We start from the raw sequence: 24409 nt of genomic DNA on the forward strand, positions 1-24409 counted from the left end.
ATGAAAATTTGCTTTCAGTCCAGGCTGATTGACTCCTGCTACCAGTTTTTCTGCTTGTACCCTTCCTTCAAGAAAAAGTTGTAAATGCTGATTGTCCAAAGTATGCCTATAAAGTGGTACAGGGTGTGGAAAATAAAGCTTGCTGGATAAGACTGAAATAATTTGTTTCATTAAAGAATTATTGAAGTAATTTTATTACCATTGGTATAAACTTTCACTTGAAATAATACAAGTGATAGTGAAGAAAGGAGATTATTTCCTTCTTATGGAGACAAGACAGCAAGATCCAAAGGTTTACAGCTGAAAGTAAACTTTAAATCTTGTCTTGAAAAATCTTAGATCTGGAAAAAAGCAGATCTTTCCCTAGCAGTAAAGATATTTAAATTTATAAATGGAATTTATAACTGTAAAATACTGTTATGTATTGTGTGTGTAGATACAATTTTTAAAATCTGTAAGAGGAGTCAGTTTGGTGTGTTGACCCTTTTAATCCTGAAATGAGTAAGTGCATACACCTTTTTCCTCTTTTCTTATAGTGCAATAGTAAGGATTTTATCTGTACTGTTCTCAGCATTCTTGGGCCTCTTGAGTTTCATTGTTTGTCAGATACTTTCAAGCAGAGCAGAACTAGCCTGTGCCTTTGGAAGCAAGTTATTGTAAGGAGCCTGTTGCCAGAGTCATGGATTAAATGAGGGGGGGTTTGGAATTTTTTTTAGGCAAAATTTCATTGATGTTTTCCTGTGATTTTTTGGTTTGTTTTTTTTTTTAATTTTTTGTTTGTTTGTTTGTTTTTGTGGGTTTTTTTTTGGTAGAGGGGAACTGTTCTTTTTATTTTTAAGAATAGGAAATTTGTTGCTTGGGTAAGGTGTAATCTGAGTGAAACCATCTACCTTTGAGAAAAGTTTGATGTAATTAAATCACAGTCAAAGCTTTCATTGAACCAAACAAACAGTTCTTTCCCCCTTTTGTGTGAATTCTCTCTGCGTCTGCTGGTTTAGGAAAAAGCAAGAATATTTCTGTATACTGGTAACAAGGTGTGTAAAATATCCTCTCTTGTGGTAAATAGGCTTTTATTGATCTCAAGAAACATGTATATGTTATCTGATTATGTTATTCTGGATGAAAATAATTTATTTCTAATAAAATATTCCAAATTTAATAAACGTTATGACATAGCATTAAGTATCAGTGAGAAAGTTAAAGACATATCTCATGAGAATGAACATTTCATGGTGCTACAAAATTAATTTTAATATACTGCATATTGACATGGAAAAAAATGTATGCTGATGGTAAAGTTTATGGCAAAGTGCTTTTGATCAATATGAAATATTTTAATTATATATTGTAAGTATTTTTTCAGCTCCCTTATCTGTATATCTCTTATATGTACCTGTTTTCATTCTCTCTAAAGACCTCATCTTTCTGCCATGCATGCTTGAGAAACTTCCAACTGACATTATAAACTGCATTCTTTTTTCATAGCTTTTCCCAGAAAAAACTCCTTTAGATTTATTGAATTAAATTATTTACCCATAAGACCATACTTACTAACATTTAATTTATTACTGTGTTTTGATGCTAAAAGCTTTTTTCAAACTGTAGTCCAAGTTGCTAAGATCCCCACCAAAACTCAATGAAAATGCATGATATTTCTGAAATAGAAATATTAATTTAATATTATTTTGAGTTTAAACAACCCTATAAGAACCCACAAAACTCTGATTCTGTGATGTTTTGTAAAGTGTTTATCCTAATTTTGCCATTCTGACTCTTTTTTCAGAAGAAGTAGGCCTTTAAATCAAAAGAGACAAAACATGGCCATCTAGAAAAGCCCTTCTACTTGATTTACTGTAGGATACATCCTGAAGAAGTTGATGTAAAAATGTTACTGAAGCATATTTGCTTAATTAATCAATTTTGTCTTATTTCTGCAAAGTGAATAAGAAGATCCTAACTGGAAGTCATCCATTTCTCCCATCACCTCTCAGGTCTAATTTGTCCTAGTCTAATGTTTTATTGAATCATATGCTTTTGCACTACTAAATTCACAAATAAAAAATGTAATTGGAGTCTATGAAAAAATACAGCCTTTATATAATCATCTTGGAAATTATTATAAAAACTTTTCTGGTTTCAAACGGTAATAGGAATTAAGAGTTAAGTTTTAGTAATAGTACTTGCCTTGCTGTCATGGTTTGACACTGGCACAATGCCAGTGCCCCCATGAAAATGTGATCCCTCCCTTGAATGCTGTGAAGTGGAATCTAGAATAGAGCAAAGCAGGCCCAAGCTTAATAACAGGAAAAAAACTTTATTAAACTACTACTACTAAAGAAAAGAGAAAACTAAAGAAGGGGGAAAAAAACCACACAAAGATCAAATGAAAACCTTGCAAAACATTCCTCCCCCCACCACGCAACTCCAACAAACCACAGTGAGACACAATCTGGACCCCAGTCAGGTTTCCACCCTCCAAACAAGCGATACTCAGCCCATCGAGGGAACAGAGTCTCTCCTGTGCCACAGACCCCCCCAAGAAACACAGCTCCACATCCTGTGTTTCCATGTCACACATGGCACCGCCCGGAGAAAAAGTTTGCCATGGTGACCCTTTTTCTTTTCCATGCACAGTGCTCTCACCACCAGTGCATGGATGGACAGACTGCTTTTAGGATTTTTCCTTTCAAGGATGCCCTGCCAAGAGGGGAGAAAACAACAGTTCAGTTTTTCATTGTTTGGGACCACAGTCCCCCCATTTTCCCCTGGGGCCGAGGGCTCAAGAACAGAGATCTTTTTCTCTTCTCTTTCCTTTCCAGGGCAAGGGGGTGCCACCACAAACCCCCTAACCTTTTCTCTGTTCACTCCACTTCTGTCTCTTCCCAGCTGAAGCAGGTCTCTTGACTCACTGGCATCCTCCCAAAACACAGTCCCTCTTGAAGGAGAAGATTTGGTTCAGGTTGTGGCTAACACGGAAAAGTCCAGCCAAAAGCCACTCCTTGTCCCCCTCCCATCCAGAATTCCTCCTTCCAACATCCCAGGGTCCAAGGTGTCCCTCTTCCTCTCTTTCAAACCGAGGAGGGGAAAGGAAGATTCACAAAGCTTTCATTTCTCAAGGAAGTGTTAAAAGTCCGAACTCCCAGGATGGCTCGATGCCCGGACATCCAGCAACTCCCACACAACTGGGCACCTTGCAGCAGCTCCCCCCGCTCCTCCTTCCTTGCGGCTTTCTCTCTCCCTCTCGGGAGAGGAACTCTGGGGGGGGAAATGGAGACATCCCAGATTTCTTCCACCCTTCCATCTGCAGGGGCCAGCCCGGTTCCAGTCCTTCCACCACCCTTGGGGCTTTCGGCCTACCTTTCTCAGGCCATGGGGCTTCTCCTCCCCCACCCAGCTCGTGGCTGGGCAGGGGAAGGTCTGCACTGCACGCTGACCGGAACCAAAGAGAGCGAGTTCCCCTGGGAATTCTGCTTTCAACCCCTCTGTGTTCTCAGAGGCGTGTCTACTTTCAATTGGTCAATATCTAAATTGACCTCTTCCTTCCGGAAAAATTATCTTTCCGTGTCAAACCACGACACTTGCATTGAATAATTGTCTGAAGGTTTCTGGAAAAGACCAAGAATATCAGGAGTGAGTTAATTTGGTTATTATTAATGTTTCTTTAGTGTCCGTTAGTAGTAGTAGAGTTTCTGACTTGTGGCTGGTTTCTGAGTACTGATAACAAGGAAGTCCTTTATTTAATTGCTTATGGATTTTCAGAACTCTTTGTGATTTTCATGCTCCCTTTCCCTAATATATGGAACAAAAATATCATGTAATCAGATAAAAACAAAGAAGTAAAAATAAAAAAATTGATACCTAAGGAAAACATAATTTCCAGCTACATAACAACCATGCCAGAAATTGAAGATATATTGCAAGGTGTGAATCTTTGCAAATGTCTGTAGGGAAACATTTTTTTGTATCCCTTACCTTCCTGTATAATTAAATTCTGATCTATATGACTGCAGTGTTTATCTTATTCCTTCTGGTTTGCCTTTTTAAGTTCACTGTGTTCAGTCACAAAACATCTTTCATGTGCCTGGTGAGCACCACAGTTGTCTGTGAACACAGAGAAAATTTGGCTTTTTGTACTCGCTAGCTATTCTTGATTTCTTGTTGGCATGAAATAGCTGCTATTGTGAAAAGGGCTCTTAAAATGGAAGGAAAGGCATTTCATGTATTTTATTAAGGTAAAAACCACATGCCTGATGAATATAAAAGGAACAGTTGACTGCTATGTGTCAGAATTCTGTGCTGAATTTGTGTTAGTTGCTATCTAGAAAAGAGTAACAGAAAACTGGAAGAATTTGTTTCAAGTTCAAGAAAATCATCAGCCCTGCCATGCGGGTTATCTCCTTGATAAAGTTTTTACTTTGCAGAGAAAGTATTTTGAAATCCAAAAACCTTCTTTTTTTATCTTGGGCGGTCAGCTCCCTACCTTCTCTCTTCACTGTCTCCAAGAAATAAGTGAAATCTATTGATGAAAACTTGTGTTTAAATAAAAAAATAAATTAAGAACACCAGCCTGAGCTACTCACAAGTAAAATTTCAGATGCAAAGGTTAACATTTTTCAAATAAATAAACAGGATAAAAGCTTAGTGAGGTGAGGCATTAGGAACATATTTGGCTACTACATGCAGTTGAAATGTAATTATATGGAAATGCCTAATATGTTCCATAAACTGAACTGAAGAATGGAAAGACCTGGTGGCTTTCAAAATGCATGAATGAAACTGTGCAACTTTCCTAGTGAAGTTGTTTTTAAGCTTCTAGATACAAATATCCAGCAGTAGACCTGAGATAAAGAAGTTCTTAGGCTCTCTAAACAAAGATAATTTATCCCTGAACAGGAAGCAGGCTGGGTTCTGCTAAGTGACATTGCATATTGTGTAGCTAGAAGGCCTGAAACTGTGAAGGTTTAATGCTCTGTAAAGCTGTCAACTTCTTCTCCTTTGTCCTATTGATGAAGATTTCACTAAGACTGGGACCAGCATAATGGTCGATACCTCTCAAGAAAACAAGGAGAGGGGAAATGTCTTTTTATCTATGTCACAGGAAACTCATTAAATTCGGTGAACCTTTTAGAACTAATTGCAAGCCTGCACACTGACAAAAGACAAAATTACCACAATTACCATACTTAATATTTTGTTTAGGTAAAATTACATAGGTGCTCACTTCTGGGGAAAATAAACTCTCTTTTCTTGAAAAAAGAAATATTTGGTCTTCACAGTATTGGGAAAAGAAACACTGAAGTGTACATGACAGAACCAAAGATTTATTAAATACCTGTTGGAGGGCAGGCTTTGTGGCACCTTCTTTTAGGTTTTAGGAAGCACTAATCTTGCTGCTACAGTATGACATGTGCTTTATTGTTATGAGCCTCATTCTTTTTCATGAGGTTTTTCATCATAGACATTAATTTATTAAAATTTGATAGCACAGTTGATCCTTCTTAGGGCTTACCTGCATGAGAAAGATGAACATTATTACACTTCTGAGAGACTCCCAGAGCTATTGCCTCTTCTATTCTATACTGTGATTGTATTTCTAGGTTTTTTTTAGCTGTTCTGCTTATCTGATTATTAGGTATTTAGTTTTCCCTACTTGAGAAAAAATTGCAAAACTTTCTTTGATTTTTTTTAAACTCTTGTTTTGTTTTCATGTGATTTACTGGAAGATTTTTTTTTTTGTTCAATGTTAAATTATTGCTTTGCTCTTTAGATACTCAATATTTTCTTTGAGTCTTTCATGCAACCAAAGAACTTGATAGGTTTCTAGGGAAGTCAAACATCATAATCTTTTTTTTTCCTCCTATGCTACTTCTGTCCTGCCTTATTAGAAGTTTAATACTTAATTAAGGAGTTGGTAATTCTTGTTGATTAAGGAAGTTTGGAGTAAATTGAATTTTAAGGAAAAAAAAAGGTGCATACAACAATATAATAGCTGAAAATAATTCCATTTAAAAGTAAAATAAGTGAAATTGCAATATGTTAATTTGTGTATGCACTTGGGTTGGGAGGTTTTAGTCTGAGTTAAGCTATGTCATGAGTAAAGTCAATGCAATGATGTAATGAGTGTGCTTTTCAGATAATTATGAACAGAATATTTTTCACAACAACTTGTGGTAGCTAGGCACTGGATGTTCATATTTGCTTATTTAGAGTAAATTTGCACTCAAATTGAAAAGCATTAAAATCTGTTAGTCATTATTGTGGACCAAGCTGATAATTCAGACAAAGAAACTGTTCCATTTAAAGTAAAATCAGCTCCATATATTTTTGAAGTTTTCATAGAAAAGAGAAGGTTTATGCCTGAAAGTGAAATCATGTTTTTTTCACTACATGAAAATTAAAATATACACCTATGCATTCCGAATAAACAAATCTCAGGTTGTCCCAGTATTCTGCTATTTTTATTACAATTTTTATTTCAGCAAGCAGCTACTTTGATGGAAGAAACAAAATTTATTTGTTCAACCACAGTGTTATAAACATAGTCATCATAACTGTTACTATAGTTATTGTAACTGTTATTATTATAAAATGATATCCTATTTGAGCTCCTTGTTGTAGTTCATATGGCATTATCTATGTAATTTATAGTATGTGTGTATTAAAAGCTTCTTGCCTTACTCTGACTATGCATAATGGGATATTGTTTGGATCTGGAAGAGAAATGATAGGTATACTTTATTCATGCATCACTTAAGAGTTTGATTCCTTTAAAATGTCTCAGTTGCTTTATAAATTAAACTCACACTGGAACTATGGTACATGGAAGGCATGCCTTATACAACTTGAATAACTTTTCTTGGATAACAGATAATATGTAAGTTGTTTATATATTATTTCTTTCACAAAACCTTTTTTGTTATCAGATTTCTGTATATTTTAAAGAAACCTAGGCTTTTGGTATTCTTCTGTATTATTTAAAAATAGATATTTATTACAAAAAATGTAATAAGTACTGTAGGATGGACAACTTTTAACTAAAATGCCTTCTTTTAAATTTCATGTTAGAGCGGTCTACTTAAATATTCCTTTAGCCAAGAGAAGCTGTGTGAAATATCACTACAAAGCTCTTCAGCTGCCTTCAGCACCAAGATGTGTTTGGTTGAACAGTGGAAGGCTGTCCAAGAGAAAAGAAAAGTCACTGTTAGCATGTAAGAAAGCACTGAATTCAAACAGTGTTTCCATTATGTCTAATGTCTTCCAATGTAAATGAAAGCATACAGAATTGTCACCCTGTAGAGACTATTCTTTTTTTTTTTTTTTTTAATTTACATTGAGAAGCAAGTTCATACTCACCATGTGGTTCTTGACAATTTCTACAAAGTGTTTTGATTTCACTCTGGAATTTATACTGATTTTTGAGTTAAACTGCACAATGGAAGTTGCCATAAGAATATGTTTTAAGCTACATGTGCTAAGCAATATAGCAGAAGTTCGTATGAAGTCATTTTCCTGAAATAATGCATAGTGGCTGTTGTAAAAGAAATGTATAATTATTCCGTGAATATCTATTTGTGAAACATTGCTCATTTCTCATATTGTGCAAAAGGAAAAAAGCCATATCATGGACTGGTGGATTTTGGATAATACCTCTTTTTAATATTCAAAATTTTATGTGTCTTTCTATTATAAATCAAATTTGACATAAACTATTATATGATAAATGCTAAGTGCTCATAGAATTCTTCTGGGAATATCTCAAAGCAATATGTGTGTCTCACAAATACACATGTATTAGGCCATCTGGGTAGAATAATTCAGTACCATTGATTCCTTTCCAACATGTACATTAAAAAGAAAAAAGGTGAAAAATGTATTTGGCAGAAGCTAACATTACAAAGGCAGATGTATCATCCATCCAGTGGAAATGTAGCTCTTTTTTTTGGTTTATTTTGAATTGAAATTTGTGAAGAGTTATACCCAGGGGTGATTTAAAAGTAGTGTGCCTGCTGTTGTTTATCTACTAGTGCTTCTATGTATTAATGGCAAGCTCTCATTCCTGATGATTCATTTCATAACACATGCCACCTCTCACCAGAAGATCAATATTTAAAATATGAGGCATTTGAGAGAGATGAGACATTCTGTTGCAAGTAGCTCTGCAGTTTTGAGCACAGGGAAGATATGGACCTGTGGAGCAGGTCCAGATGAGGGCTGAAAAAATGTTCAGAGGGATGGAGCAGAAGCTCTCCTATAAAGAAAGGCTGAGAGAGTTGGGATTGTTCAGTCTGTGGAAGAGAAGCTGCTGTGGAGACCTTATCGTGGCCCTTTCAGTACTTAATAAGAAAGTCAGTAGCAATAGAACAAGGGAAAATGGTTTTGAAACAAAAGAGGGTAGATTTAGATGAGTTACAGGGAAGAAATTTTTCATGATGGGCATGGTAAAACATTAGAGCTGTTTGTCCAGAGAGGCTGTAGATGCTGCACACCCATAAACGTTGTAGATTAGGTTGGATGGGGCTCTGGGAAATCTGGTCTAGTGCAGGTATCCGAGCTTATGGCAGGGGGTTGGACTAGATGGCCTTTAAAGGTCTTTTCCAACTCAAGCTGTTCTGTGATTCTGTGGGTCTGTGACTGTATATAATGCAGATAGATTTGAGTAAAAATGCCTTTTATTTTCTCCTCTTAATAATTATCTTGGTATCTGGACTTACAGTGTAGGCTTTGGCAGTAGAAAAAGGATCAATGACACTTGAAATGTTCCCTTGAATCAGCAGTGTAAGTAGCTCTCTGTGTGAAGCACAGCATCATCCTTTTCTTCTCTTTCTAATGCAATTTATGATTAATAAGTTCTTTCTATTTTCTGTGCTGTGAAGAAATCTTTCACTAATGAAATACTTTTCTTAGACTTACCAGTGCATTGCATTTACTCCTAAGACCTTCATTTCTTTTATTTTTTGTGCTTACCAGTTGGACAATTTGTCCCAAATAGAACAGTTTCTTTCACTGTAAATCTAATCTATGGATAATGAAGTGAAAAAATTGTAGTTAGACACTAAAGAGTAGATATAAATTTTTGCCTTTTCATTGTGTAAACCTGGAATGGGAAATAAAGTTCTGAAAGTAAGGAAAATTTTATTTTTTTATGAGAGAAGTACTCTGAACTTAGTAGAATGTGGCATATGTGACTTTATCAGGAGCAATTAATAAAACTTATTGTTTGTTGTGGGATTCAAGAGAGAACTTCTAACTCTAACAGTCAAGGACACTACTTGGCCTTTTCTTTAAAAAGAGTTTTCCTCAAAGAACTAAATTCAACAATATCAAAATCAAAATTTTTGGATGTGATCAAAAATCCCCTTGGGACATTCATATTAAAGTCTGTGATTAATTAGAATTCTCTATAATTACTTATCAGAAACACTTAATTATTAATTAAGGTAAGGAAAAGATTTTGTGTTCATTAATATTTATGGACTTTGACTGTGAATCGTGGTAGACAAATAGAAAGTTGGAAGAAGAAGAATTCACCTATGACTTGTCAGTTATTAGTTGCATCTAAGGAATGTGATTGTCTTGAAAATAAACACTTCATAAGAGGACTAAAATTTGACATAATTTCCTCTTTCTCTAAAGAACTGATGCCAGCCCCAGTATAGTTAGAGAAGGTCTTGCTGCACTTGAGATTTTTTAAAGCTAATTTTCTTTCAGCTAAACTAGATCAGATATTGATTCTCAATTGATACATTTCAAATTTAAGTGGAGAATGAACACATATCCTGTATTGTAATTCAGCTAGAGAGGCTTTTAAAGCTAGAGTATTGATTAACGTTTGCTTGTTACTGCACAATTGATTGTGAGCTGCAGTTAAGTCTTTTTCTGAAACACTCGGGTTTTATTTGTTATGATGTTAGGACTTGCATACTAATAATTGTGAGATAATGATTATTTTGCTGTGTCTGTATCAAATGCATACACCATTTGCAAAGCAAAAACTTCCATTTTGTCATGCTTACTGTGCTTAAAAGGGATGAGATTACTTTTTTATTTAATTTAATTCAGTTTGCTTGGCTTTATAATTTTTTTTAGAAACAGCTGTATTAAATGTGATTGCACATTAAAAGTGATTACAAATATATGGTGAGATTGTAGGTTGGTGCTACAACAGAGAATTGAATTTATCACTTGCTATTCCTGTAAATCATAGTGAGTGGACTGAATTATTTCTCTCTCTAATCTCAGAAGTTAAGTTAGAAGTGGGTAAAACTAGCTGGTTAAAGAACATGATAAATTATTATCTGGTAGTCTCATGAAATATTGGGTAAAAAAACCCAAAACCTCTGCCTTGGTGCTGATACCTCTATACATAATACAGCAAGAGGAAATACTTAGAGATATGCTGCCCTCAGATGCAGAGTTGATTCTGTTACAGTTCCAGTAAGCAGTTCTTTCTGATTAACCTGAATGTGATATTTTTCATTTGCAGATAATTGTGATGATCAGCTGGTGTCTGCTTTGCCTCAGTCATCATTCAGTAGCTCATCAGAGCTGTCTAGCAGCCACAGCCCTGGATTTGCAAGGCTTAATCGAAGAGAGGGTGAGTGAATTTTTATTGGTCAATTGTTAATTCTGGGTTGAAATGAGAACAGTTTAGATATTCAAGAGCATATGTACCGTTTCAAATAATTCTTGTCTGGTATTTATTTACCAGCCATGAACAACAGAATAGGCTCAGCTCAAGGAAGTTATGAATCTTAACTTCCCACCCTTTGGTAAGCTGTGTGACAACATGAGCCCACAGTGGCTGGAGCTGCCCTGTGGGTTTATTGGAGCAGCAGCATCTATGGATACTGACTTCTATTTAATTATTACCTATGAGGAATATGATGAATAAACTGTTTCAAAGATGCTGTTTTAGGAAACTTCACTGAAATATTGTGTCATAGGTCAAAATCTAGTTCTTAATAATTCAGCCACAGTATTAGTGGTGGTTACTTGGAGAATTCAAATACATACAATTTCCCTCATGTAGTCCATTGTTATATTTTGCATTAATTTATTTAATTGAAAGTTATATAAAATAAATCTTAAGAATATTTTGTCCTGCCAAAGTAATTTCTGTCATTGAACCTTCATGATTTACTGGAATATTTGCAATGTCTGATAGAAACACTGTAGTGAAGAAGGAATACCCCAATCTATTTTATTAACCTGGAGTAAAGGATAAGCATGAGCTTCTGTTTGGAATGAAGTTGTAATATCAGTGGAAATTATATATCCTGGAAGGAATTCCCTTAGTCTGAAGTAATATATGATCTTAGAATTTCAAATAATACATGTATTATCACCAAAGCTAGTGTCTTTCTATTGGTCATCCCTAAAAAATATATGTTTGAAAGCTTTTTCCATTTGGCTCTCTTCATGTGCTATGAAGTTATTTGTCCCATGTTAAAATGCCTTTTTTTAGATTTAAAGTTTCCTTCACTGTGCCCTGTACTGTATGCACACATTATAAATGCATATAACCTTACATCTGGTATAATTCAAACTCATGTAGATACAAAACAGCAGGTAGCTTTATTAGAAGATTATGATTGTCTGCCTTCTCATTCTGTGTACATCAGGTTCGCAGTACTGAACAGAGTACAGGTTTGAATGCCTTGATTATTTGTCATTTTTTAACAATGTGACCAGATTGTTTGGCTAGATACCTTCTGGTTCATTCAGACATAATTTTATGGAATGGTGTAGATGAGGTGAGATGAAAATTTCTTCAGTCTTCAGTAAATTAATTTTAAATATATTAGTTTTAACTTATATTTTATGCTTTATTTTTCAGTGAAAGTAGAGACTCAGTACTTGCTATGGAGCCAGGAATACATTTTCTACGTTGAATTTGGGTTTAACTTTTTTTTTGTGAATTTCCTGTGCAAAACCTGATTATATTTCTGGGTGTATATGCATTAAAGTTTTATTTGGATGGAACAAAGCTAGTCATTATACATGCATGGTTATAAATAAAAACATTTAGGCACACAAGAAATTATTGCTAAACAATAAAGACTGGGAAAAAAAATTGTTACTAGGAAAATATGGAGTGTACTGTCAGCGATTTTATGGAAGCAATGAACACATCATAAGAGTTTTAAAAAAAATGTGTGTTACCTGAATTTGAGTTTGTATTTAATATAAATAACTCTCTACTTTGAATAAAAACATATCTTTTTTTCAGCCAAAGTTACTGTCTTGGAGTGATTGTGACTTCCTAACATTCATTTAGGACAAGCAGATTGTGGCTCCAATACAATAATATGCTTAGTTCTTAAAATGCCAAAGTTAGGGAAAATTGAATGTATTTTAGACAGAAAAAAGTTGAGTGCTTTTACACAGGTTACATGGGAGTCAAAATGTTGTCATTCATCAATAAAGAAATAAACTAAATATGCATATACACCCACACTTTTTCAGTTGGCAATGGAAAGTTAAAAAATAGCACGAAATTTATCAGAAATGTGGGAAGTTGAACTTAAATGGTTCTTTAACCATGTAGGTAGGTGTTTACTAAATGTAGAAAATCAACAGGAAAAGTTCAAGGGTGTGAGGAAAGAAAACTTAAGCCTAAAAATAAAGTAGAATATGTACTTTATGTGAAGATCTAATAAAAATGATAACAGCAGAGAATGATTAGTAAAACAGCTAACTGAGAATATGTTTCAGCTTTCTTTCTGTGTAGAAAAAGATAATGTGTTTGAACTCCTTGATGACAAAAAAATTTCCAGTCCATTAGCAGTTAGGGAAAGTGATAACATCCAGGAATAACTCATTAAATGTTCTTCAGAGTTTTAATTATTACTAGTTCGTTGATTCCCTGAAGTTTTCAGATACTCAATACTCAAGCACAGCTAATGAATATTTCTGCTAACTTTTAAAGTACTTACTCTGACATCAGATTTGCTTGCAATAATGGAAAATTAGATAGAAAAATTAAATAGAAAGAATTAAATAAAAAAACCCCAATCACTAAAAGCAGTTGAAAATTTTTAATGGAAAAATAACTTTTTAAACTCCTAATTTCATTATTTGAAGTTAGCAGACATAAAATGCAGGGATTTAATATAAGTAGAGTTTGACTTTTGGCCTAATTTTGTATTAATTTTTCATTTTAAATAATAGCACCATATCAGTGCGGTTCAAATTAAATGCATTAAGATCTAGCTGGTGGACTTCATAATGTGTTTATCATTTGTTTTCAGAGAAGTTCAAAGGAAACTCTAAGTTTCCAGGCCAGCTTTGTTCAATACTTTTGTCGATTATATGGAAGTAAGCACAAATCATTTATGATGAAATGCATAATGAAATGAGGATTGGTGAAATAGTGAATAAAAGCAATTATGAAGAAATAAATAATCAATATACCTAAATATACAATATAAATATACCTTAATATATAATATATAATATAAATAAGCACTTTAACAGGGTGAATTATTAAGGTTTTAGAGGAAAGAGCAGAAGTCATACTTACTAAATAGGAACTGCATTCTACAAAGCTGTGGCTGAGATTAATTTGGGAATTGAACTAAATTAGCAATCCTGCTTAGCTTCTTCTCTAGCAAACAAATATCCAAACCAAAACAAACCAAAGCAAACAAAAACCAAAACCAACCAAACAAAAGTGCACAAGCAAACAGAAAAAAAGAAATTCTTATTTTCGATATAGCGTTATACTTTACCACAGAATGGTAAAACTAAAAATGGTTAACTAAAATTTTGGATGCTGAAAGTCTGGTTGAAATTCTAGGCTAGTTTCCTATGCCAGTGGGAATAGGTGACACAAAACATGTTCAGGGGAGATGCTCTCTTTTTATGTATCTATCCATGAGAGAGTAAATGAAACAAAAAGGAAAAAAGAACAAAGGTAAAGTGTACCTCTTTATAGGGTGAACTGAGGCATCCCAAAAGACAGGAAAAAGCAGACAGCATTCAGAGCATGTCTGCCTGGGGTAGTGATAGGAATTTCAATGCCAATTCCTGACCAGGACCAATAAGGATGTGTTTCTAGCCATTCATTGCCAATAATTGACATTATGAGTACTCAGTTGAAGTCTGGCACTACAGAGGTTTGCCCTATTTGCATGTTCTTGGTGTATTGTCTCTCAACCATGATCTGTGAAAGAGGCCTTTACCACATGGAGAGGAGGTTGTGTCATTGTTGAGCTCAGCATTTTCTGGTTTTGTCTGCAGTGCCCTGTCAAGCTGGTTGTACATACTCTGTAATTCACCATTCAAATACCCTTGGAAAAAATACATTAATTGTACTATGAATCACCATACCATGAGTCTTTATACCCAAGAACACTGGCCTTCTTTTGAATTAATGAACTTCTGAAACCTTGCAAGAGAAAAAATCAGAAGACAGTTGTTCTACAAGAGTGCACATACTATTGGAATAGCTTTGCTATTTGGACAGCTAAGTAAGCTGGATAAGGATTTGGCTGTGATTATCTTACTCCATATTCACATGATTAATTGATCTAAATATGACAGAAGAAAATTGAATATAGGAGTTGTTAGGTAGCCAAAAACACTGGCTTACAGCTTTCTCTTTCCCTGAAGTAGGAAGAAACCCATGTATTTTAATTATGCTGTCAGTTTACCTTGTCAGTTTTTCAAAAGCAGCCTGAAATTTTGAATACCTTAACAGCAGGTCTAATTTTTTTCCCTCTGATGTATATATAAAACTTCTTTGCCTTTTTCATTACCTTTACCTTACCATTACACTGAATATCCTACGCTTTTATCACATTCTTTTTGTGACAAAGAATATTTAAAGGCTTGTTTACTCAATATGGTTTGTAAACTCTATACTTATTTTTGTTTTTATAAACCAGTATACTTTAGACACTTTTTGAGAATTCACACTAAATAGGTCAAAATGAATAAATGAATTTTAGCAATCAGTAGTTAAAGAAAATATCCAGTCAACAGTTAAACATCAAGTCAACAGTTAAAGTTAAAACATTTCTTACACAATAAGAAGTTCAACTTTCAACAGTTTTTATAGGAAGCAGTTTAACCTTCATAATGTAATGTTAAAAATTAAAATAAAATGGCAGACAAACAAAAAAAACTTAATTGCAGCTAAGATTGTGTGTTACCAAAGGATAACTAGGAAAAACTTACCCTCTCTATTTCAAAAGTATGTAAATAAAATTCATTAAAGCTGATATTTTACTTTAATACAAGGAATTAGAAAAGGAGACTGTTAATCATGCTTTTATAAACAAACAGCAAATCTAAGTTGAACCATCTAATATCATGACACATTTTTCTGACTTACGTGTTCATGTATGTATATATTAGGAAAAAGGCAAAATGTAACAATCTCAGTCATTTGCTTTTAAACAAAAAACATTAAGAACTTCTACTGTGATTTCTTCATAAAGGACCAAATGATGTCCTGTTATCCAGTGAAAGTCCAGGGCCATGCAGTTTCTGAGGAAGAAATCCATATCTGGTTTTCTTTGGTTGGTTTCTTTCCTGTAGCTATTACAATAGTTATATCTTTCAGTAAGAACATTACCATGGATCTCTCAGCATATTAATTAAAAAATTGTTTTTAATACCATTTTACAGCTTTACTTTTTCTGCAGTAGAGGTTTTTAATAAGGGTATTAGACACCTTAAAAAAATTGTATAGGCATATAGAAAAGTTCCATATCGTGTTGCACATGCATATATTGTATGTACACAATTTTTAAAAATTCTCAGGAGTATATCAGCTTTATAAAGGTAGAGTTAGAAGCAGTACTATTGCCTAAATTTCAAAATTTGAATTTTTGCTTATTTTGCTTTGCTATATATTCTATTAATATGTGTATATGGTGTGATTTTGATATTGCAAAAGGATGTTGGGGCGAGAAACAAAGTGACAAAAAAAGGAAAAAAACAGAAAGATAGAAAGAAAGAGAGAACTAAACTGCACTTAAGCAGAGTGAGTAAATAAGGATCAAAGATTCACTAAGATTTTTAATATTTTCAGCCCATTGTTCTTTCATGAAAATTTATGAGGAGTTGGAATATTTGTACAGTTATTTCAAGAAATCTAATTCCAGACTTGTCATCAAAATGCATTTAAGCATAACAAAGCATAAAAAGAGGTTTTAGACAGCTATGTCATGTGTTTCATCATTGGAATAACAAAATACATGGTGGAATGCACAGAAGAAGTAAAAATGTTAATAAGGGTACTTCATTCTTGAAATTGGGACTTTTTCTACCTGAAATATAGCTATGGGAAGAGAAAAAATAAATTTTGAGAACTCACACTAAGTAGTTCAAAATGGATAAATGAATTCTAGCAATTAGTAAGTAAAGAAAACATCAAGTCAACAAGTTAACATCAAGTTAAAGAAAAAAACAGTTTTCCAAAAACTTGTGTTAAACTACAGTATTCAAATATTCTTCCAAGCAACCTTGAACAGGCTTGAGAACAAGATCAAATAAAAGTTGACTTCAAAAATAAAGTTTGCTGCAATACATGTCTACTGCCCTTTTTGTTAAATTTAATGGAATAAAAAATAGAAATCTGGATATAGCTATTTTTTTCTGGCTTTAGATAGTTCTAAATAATATACTTTTAAAATCCTAGAAAAAGTCTGAATTTTATCCAGACTTTGAATCATGATATCCTTTAGAGAGTCAAAATAGAATTTGACTTCCAGGATTGCTTTGCAGTAACAAAGAATTTAAGGTCATGCCTCCTTTAATTTTTTGAAGGATGGAAAAATAGATCATAAATGATGATGCATCTGATTTTCTTCTTTTTTCTCTTGTATGTTTGGGCCAAGGGTAAAGGAGCTTAAATATTTTTTCCTAAAAACCTAAAAAGGACCAATTGCTAGATGGGATAAAGCCAGATATTGGAAGTATTCCTGAATTTTAAAAGTACAAAATTTTCTATGTCATGTAATAATGGCTAATTTCAGCTGTAGTGCAAAATAAGGCTGAGTGTCATAAATTCCAATTTTTAGATAATTATGGCATTTTCAGTTTCAAAGAAGAATGCTATAAAAAGAGAAAACATTCTTCCTGACACACCCCTACAAAAAGTTCTGAGACTTGTACAAATGATCTGGTTTTTGACATCTCATTTACAATAGATCTCCTTAAGGACCAACTGTCTTTTGTAGGAGACCCTTTCATCATCCTGGGCATGCTGCAGTGTTAGCACCTTACTTGATTGGCTTAATGGAAATTTAGGATTACTAGACTAATCTCAAAGCTTTTCAAAATAGTGTTACTCTAATTAATATCCTAGTCATTGTTTCCCTCGGTGTCATATAGGTAGATAATTAATATAAATATTGTTGTAATCTTTATGAAGTTACATTAAATTTATATATTACATTATAATCTACATCTTTAGGCATCTCAAAGAGACAGAAAATCATGAACTAAGCTACTTCAGATAAGAGCTGAAAGTACATCAGACAGTCTTGAAACATATCTGTGGGAAGTATCAGACTCATCATGTTTAGTTGACTAATATATAAATTAGAATTTTCTGGTGAAAAGTGACTTTGACTTGTTTCAGCTTTTTAATTTCTGTTTATCAACAGGATTTTATTTTCAAAGACAGATGTAATAATAAAAAATAATTGAAATACACAGATCTATTAGATAATAACACTAGGTTAGCAAAATGTATTTCTGTACACATAATACCCTTTCCATTCACATTTTTAATCTTTCTGTCACAAACTGCTTCTGCTAAGTGAAATTCACAATGAATTTATATTACTTAGCTGTTTTGAATAAATTTCACTGCTCTTTGGGCCAGATGAAAAACAGCAGTCTCTGTCTAGCAGTCTTATATCCCAAAACAGGAATAATTTATGTTCCAGAAGAATAATTTTCAATTATCACCTGTTGCATATAAAGAGTTAGACAGAGAAATTAGTGCTAGGTCATGAAAATGAGTGTAAAATAAAGCAAAAATATACGTGTTGCTATATTTTCTTGAGATTTTCAGTGAACAAAGTCTATCCATCATTCTTCAATAAATTTCCCTGTTATAGTACCTCAACTTCTAACCAGAGAGGTTGTAACAAATTATTTTGATGTAGATAATTGGATGAGTGTATAAAAAAAGTTTAAGCTCTATGGAGAAGAATAAAACTACATAGTAACATCCTGTTCCATGATGGAATTAATTCCAGTCATTGCTCCTGGTACAAATATCACATAAAACTACGATGGTTGAGCTTTGGCTGTATTGTAAGACAACTTTGTGTGCTTGACTTTATGATTTCCTTCACTCTCAAGGCATTTGTTTCCAAAACTCCTCCCAATGGCTTAAAGCAGCAGAAAAAAGTCAAATAACTACATCAGTAGGATGTTTATGCAAAAATAGAAATGGTAAAGTACTTTTAGGTTTGTTTTTTTTTTTATTTCATGGTGTGATGATCAATAGTGTGGCAGAGTGGGCAGAACTAATTTGGATGAATTCAATAGAAATTCTTATAAATATTTTTAAGTCCCTAATGGAAGTACATTTGTTGGAGACCTTTATTTGTCTACCTCTTCATTTCTGTCATTATTATTTATAAAAATTAAGAATTCTGTAGTAAGTTTATTAACACAAATTTTAGTTTATATAATAACACCATTTAAGAATCAATATATTATAATCAATCATGAAATAATATTTCTATCATTTGCAGGATTTAATATATTTTTATTAGTAATTTTCTACTGTTAAATAATTTATGAACATGTGAATCCTCCAAAAAGCCTTCACCTATGGATTTTAAAATTTCCATAAATATGGCATGCCAGCTCCTTTGTATGATTTTGTAGGTTTCTTCAGTTTTACAATATTAAATTGTCGTGTCATGAGGAGTCTGGAATTTAAGTATTTTCTTTAATGTTCTTTCTGTTGTTGTGGTCTTTTCCAAGTGTCATATTGGTAATTGTAGATTATAGCTTACGAACCATATTCAATGAAACTAAAAGATCATTAGTAAATTAAGCTGTTCTATCTTCAGTACATTAGGGTATAAAAAATCATTGTCCTTTATATAGTATGTGAACCTACCTACTCTACCAGGACTACTGCTGTTTTGTTCGTCTTAAAAATAAGAACATTACATTTTTTGTTGTTCTCTGATGAGTTGCTTATGGGGTTGTTTGATTTTGGGGGTAGAAGCTTCTCCAATTTATACAGTCATTTATTCTACATATTAGTATGGATTTCATTCTCTGTTTGAGAACTGAAGTACAGCTGTGTATTAGTCTCATTATGACTGTGTCTAGAAAGAAAATGAAGGGTTCCCTATTTATTTATACACATGTATCAGTTCAGACTTTTTCTAGAAGGTGATTTGGGTGTTTTATTTTCCAATGACTTAACATGCCACAATTGCATGTATGCAGTGATAGTCATTGCAAAAGTCAGAGCTGCTAACACTCTGAGGTCAGAAACTGAGTGTTTGTAATTAATTTATCATACTTTCTAGCTGACGTATTCTGTAATCCTTCAGCAGAGAATTAATTTGAATAGAAATTGTGCTGTTATCAGATACCTGTGTATCAATTCATGCTAAGGTTGCTGTCTGCCTGAAGCATGCGTGGATAGCAGGATGTCTTGCTCATAGATTATTCCCATTTGCATGACAACATTAAGAGGCATTGATAAATAGTATGACCTTCAAAGGAACAGAAAAAAAAAAAATTGCAATTCATGATAATTCTATATTGCTATGAGTATATTTCACAATATCATCACCAAAAGGCTAATTTCCCCTGTTTTGGGACAGAAAGATAAGCAAAGAGAAAGGTAACCTTAACTAATACTGTTTGAGGAATCTGGTTTAAAGGAAAAACCAAAATAAAAACCCAAAGTAAAATCCAAATTATTAAATTGTTGCCTACATTAACAAATGTGTCTCAGGACAGGTAATTTATTGTATTCAAAGCTAATTATTGTTTCTCAAAATATCATAATGAACCTGAAAGTTCAATAGGGATCTACAACACCTTTTAAGATCGGAATTCTAAAACAGAATTTTGAGTCCATTACCTGGGAATTCAGTGAAAAATAATTATTTTTAAAAAGCCGATGAGAAACTACATGTCCAGAAAAAAATGGGAAGGACTTAGTTAAAATGATTAGCATCTTTGCTAGGCTAGCGTTTTACTGCAATGTTCAATTAAAAAAAATGTACTCTGAAGACTGAAAAAGCATGTTTTGCTTAATAAGGGCCAAGAATGGTGGGTAATACAATAGGAGAAATATTATTCCCCATTTAATAATTTGTGGTTTTGTTGATAAGTTGAAATAATAACTTTTAAAATTTCTCAAATGTAACAAAATAGATGAATATGATGTTGAACATACTGAATATGTTGTTCGATCAGGATACTACATGTATAGGTAATACAATTTTGAAATGTAGATGGCATTTTAAGTACATAATTAGTGTCATTGATCAGGCATTGATTTAAAATTATATACAATTGAGATCTTCAGTGTTGCAAGCTTCATGAAGAGAAACACAAAATTGGGAATTTTAACACAGATATTATATATAACTTTTTGTGCTTTTAGCATCATTTCAGATGATAGATGTTTATTTCAGTAATACTGTGAAATTAAAATTGAAAATTCTGAATTTTTGAAAGAGATTGTTAGAATTATTTTAATACTTGAATAAAATTATTAAGAAAATGTATAAATAGATTCCATGAGATTTTTCTTTCAGCATTATAGTTTACTTGTTCTTTGAGTGATGAGTAAAAGTTGTGCTCTTTATTTTTAGGTTTAAAGCAGCTGAAGTCTTCCTTTAATATTAGATCTTTGAGCTATAGAAAGATGAATGTCTTTCTGATGGGAAATCAAAAGTGTCTATTGACTCTAAACCGTAAATTGTCAAAACACACTGGCAAGAGCTCACTGATAAATCAGTTTTCAGAAAGCCTTGATATTTCAACTTCTAACATTTTAAAAGGGATTAAGCTGCCTCATGTTGAAGTGCACCTGGTTTCTAAATATAGAATAAAGAGATGAAGTGGAATCTTCACTTTTGCTGTTGTTGGGAGGGATAATAGGTTTACATCTGGCAAGCAGAACCCTTTGTTTGTGGTTATTGTATGTCTTTAATTCTGAAACAGGATGTCTGCAGTTTAAGTGCATTTCTAAAACCACTGATGTTTTTAATTAAGCTCAAAAATAAACAAACAAAAAAAGAACCAACCACAAAATGTGAACTGTGGCAAAGGATATATTAATCTTGAATTCAGGAGCCTAAACATTGTAAAGTACCTTAAATCAAACCTGATCAGGTTGATTTGGAATTAAAAATAACTGTAAAAATACATCTGTTTTTTTAAAAATAATTTTGATTTTTCTCTTTTTATTCCAGCCCATTTTACACAAAATGATGTTAATAAGATATTCAGTGGACCATTCTCATGCCTTTCAATGTATTTTAACAATATTTATATCCAAAATGTTCAAGACGTCTTGTAAACATGCTTTGATTAATAAACAAAGAGAGTTTAAATAGACATTTTAGCTTCATTCATCGTAAGAATTCTGGACAATGAATATGATTTTGTTTTGTTTATTCCTTTTTTATGATACTTTTTTATCTCTTTAGATCTTCAGTGTGTTCTCACAAATAATAACCTTATTAACTGAATATATTTTTGATTTTTTTTTTAATACTAACTATGTGACTCCTTACATTGCTAAAAAGAGTGACTCTACTTTTTGCACTTTCCCTCTAGGTCTTTGGCCCCATTTATAAGGGGATATAAGGCTATAGGTATAAGGTTTCTTTCATATATTTAAAACTTTTTTTTCCTTACCCAGACTTCATTCTGTATTATCTTTTTCACACTCTGTAATAGCAGTAATAACTTTAAAATACATTTAGTAGGGGAATCACTGTATAAAAAGTAATATCTGTATATACTCATAGGACTAGGTTCTAATATGATGCAGAAGGCCAGCTGTCTACATTTAGCAAAAAGTCGACCTTGAAATTGGTAAGCTTAGAAGAGTAGTCATGAAAGAGCAGTTCAGGCAAAAAGGAAATGATCCATTGAAATCATAGCTTTCACAAGTCATTATATTGTTTACTGTGTTTCCTCAAGGGATTGTTTTGCCTTTTGGATAACTAAGAAGCCTTGATTATTTTTCTAGCCTGCAGAAATATGAAAAAGCTATTATCATTTAATCTTTTGCTAGGCACATACATATATATACATATAAAAAAAAGTAATTTTAGTTTACTTCCTGATAAAGCAAATGAAAACAAAAAAAAAGCCCACCTCACCTTCTATTTATAACTGCAGCAAATAATCTCTTATTTTTGCTGTTACATGACTACTTGCCACATAAAATTAGTTATGTGATCATTGTAAGTTTCTTAAAGTTTTCTGCTACGTTTACATGGAAACAAGATTAACATAATCAGACTGGTATGGGTAGAGAGGCTAAGGCAGCCATACGTGGGCATAGGATTCTTCACACTCAAATGACACAGCAGAAAACTTGCCATGGCTTTGTTCTCATTTCTCAATAGCATGCAAGGTATTTTTTTCTCTAACAAATCCAGAATAGTTGTCTGTGTTCATATTTCCCAGAATTCTTAAAAATTTTTTTCCAGATTCATCTGTGTGGATGATCATGTCTCTCACTGTAGTCTCAAAGGCAGTATTTTCAGCTAGAGTGGAATTTTGTGAGCTACTTTTAAGCAGTTTGCCCTCAGGTATTCATCATTTTCTGGGACTGGGGATTGCAAAGAAACCAGGAAAAGTTTGGTGGAATTGAAACTGAACTGGGATTTCTGACACACAGAATTATAACACCAGAAGCGGCAGTATAAGCCTGGTGCCAGGATCTGAAGCAGCTGGAGCCTTATCCTAGGAGGGCATACATAATAACAAACAAGAAGAATTTTCTAAATGTCAAAATTTTGCTTGAGGGAAACCATATTCCCAGTACAGCTTCTGGCAGTATTCCACTTGCAGTAGCTCTCATGTCCTTTTATGCGTCTTTTACACTAATTTCCCTAACCTTTTCACAGTTTCTAAGATCAGAAAAGACAAAGGCACAATTATTTTTGTGGCTTTGTGCTTGTTGGGGAAGTTTTGGCTTATGTGGTTACAAATGTCCTTCTGGCCTTTAGTCCAGGTTCCAGGCTGCCTGGACTCAATTTCACAGTTGAACTACCAGAAATTCAAACCAGATATGAAGGCAGTGCTCCTGGCTGACTGTCACAGGTAAGAGCTGATCTTACAGATCCAGGATGTCATATAACATGAAAATAATTATCAGAATACATTTTCCACCTCAAAATCCCTATGGAAATTGAATGTTACCAAAACATGCAAATTATGCATGTTTTGGTATGAATAAGCTTTTGACTTCTCATCAAATCAAAAGCAAATAGTATCTTAGTAATCTCACCCATGTTAAAAAGGTGACTTCTGACAATATTCTTCATTTATGCAACATGTTTGACCTTGTTTTTTCTTAATCTTACAGCTTGTATATTTACAGCTTGTATATTTATGGGTGAAAAAATGAAAAACAAAAAAACAAACTAAAAACAAACCAACATTCAGGGAACATGTTCTTTCCAAGATCACAATTTATTCTTTCTTCATGTTATTTGTTGCCATTTCCTTTTTCAGCCTACTTAAATACTTTCTTCATATACTCACACATTTCGTATTTATGATGAGTCTGGTGCAGTTATTTTAGACTGCTATAACAGAAGTCCACTTCAAGTCACAGCCTTCTTTGTACCAATCTATACTTCTCATCTTTGATTAAATTCTTATCTTCCTATATTGAATGTTCTCTTCACCAAAAGAAAGCAGAGGGAAACAAACTACAAAATAAATTTCCTCATTTCGGTTCTTGTACCTGGTGTTAACTCACAAATCTCATCAGCACCAGTACTTCTGTGACATAATGCAGGCAGACCTTTCAGGGTTAAGTATTAACCTAATAATATCTGGATCATTTGTTTCTGTTTTATATTTCAGCCAAATGTGATGGTTGATAAGAAAAAGGAAGAAAAAAAGCATATTCTTGGCACATACTCATCACCTAATAACAAATGAAATCCTTGTATGAATCTTAGAATTGCTAAAGGTATTTCTCAGATGAGAAAAAAAAACAAAAACAAACCTAATAAAAGAGAAAATAAACCTGAAAGCTGCAAGTTTTCAGTCTACTTAAAAGTCAGACAAAATTTGAAATACCTGGAAATAATGGATAACCTTAATAATAAACCATACTACCAAGATTTCCTATAATGTAATTCTTCCTACCTTTTTCACAGATCAGTGGATTTGAAATCCAGATCTATATCTTTTCAGTTTCATGTAACTT

The 24409-nt window shown here is 33.2% G+C and overlaps 1 protein-coding gene across 1 annotated transcript in view; it reads left to right on the top strand.

Annotated features, from left to right (window-relative positions):
* The window catches only part of CNTNAP4 (contactin associated protein family member 4), a 203894-nt gene that overhangs the window by 36148 nt on the left and 143337 nt on the right, over positions 1–24409 (top strand). The window contains exon 2 of the mRNA XM_031507421.2: positions 10484–10594. Within this exon, the coding sequence (XP_031363281.1) occupies positions 10484–10594 (111 nt within the window). The remainder of the gene's footprint in view (positions 1–10483; positions 10595–24409) is intronic.

Source organism: Lonchura striata, chromosome Z (assembly GCF_046129695.1).
Source record: "Lonchura striata isolate bLonStr1 chromosome Z, bLonStr1.mat, whole genome shotgun sequence".
NCBI lineage: Eukaryota > Metazoa > Chordata > Aves > Passeriformes > Estrildidae > Lonchura > Lonchura striata.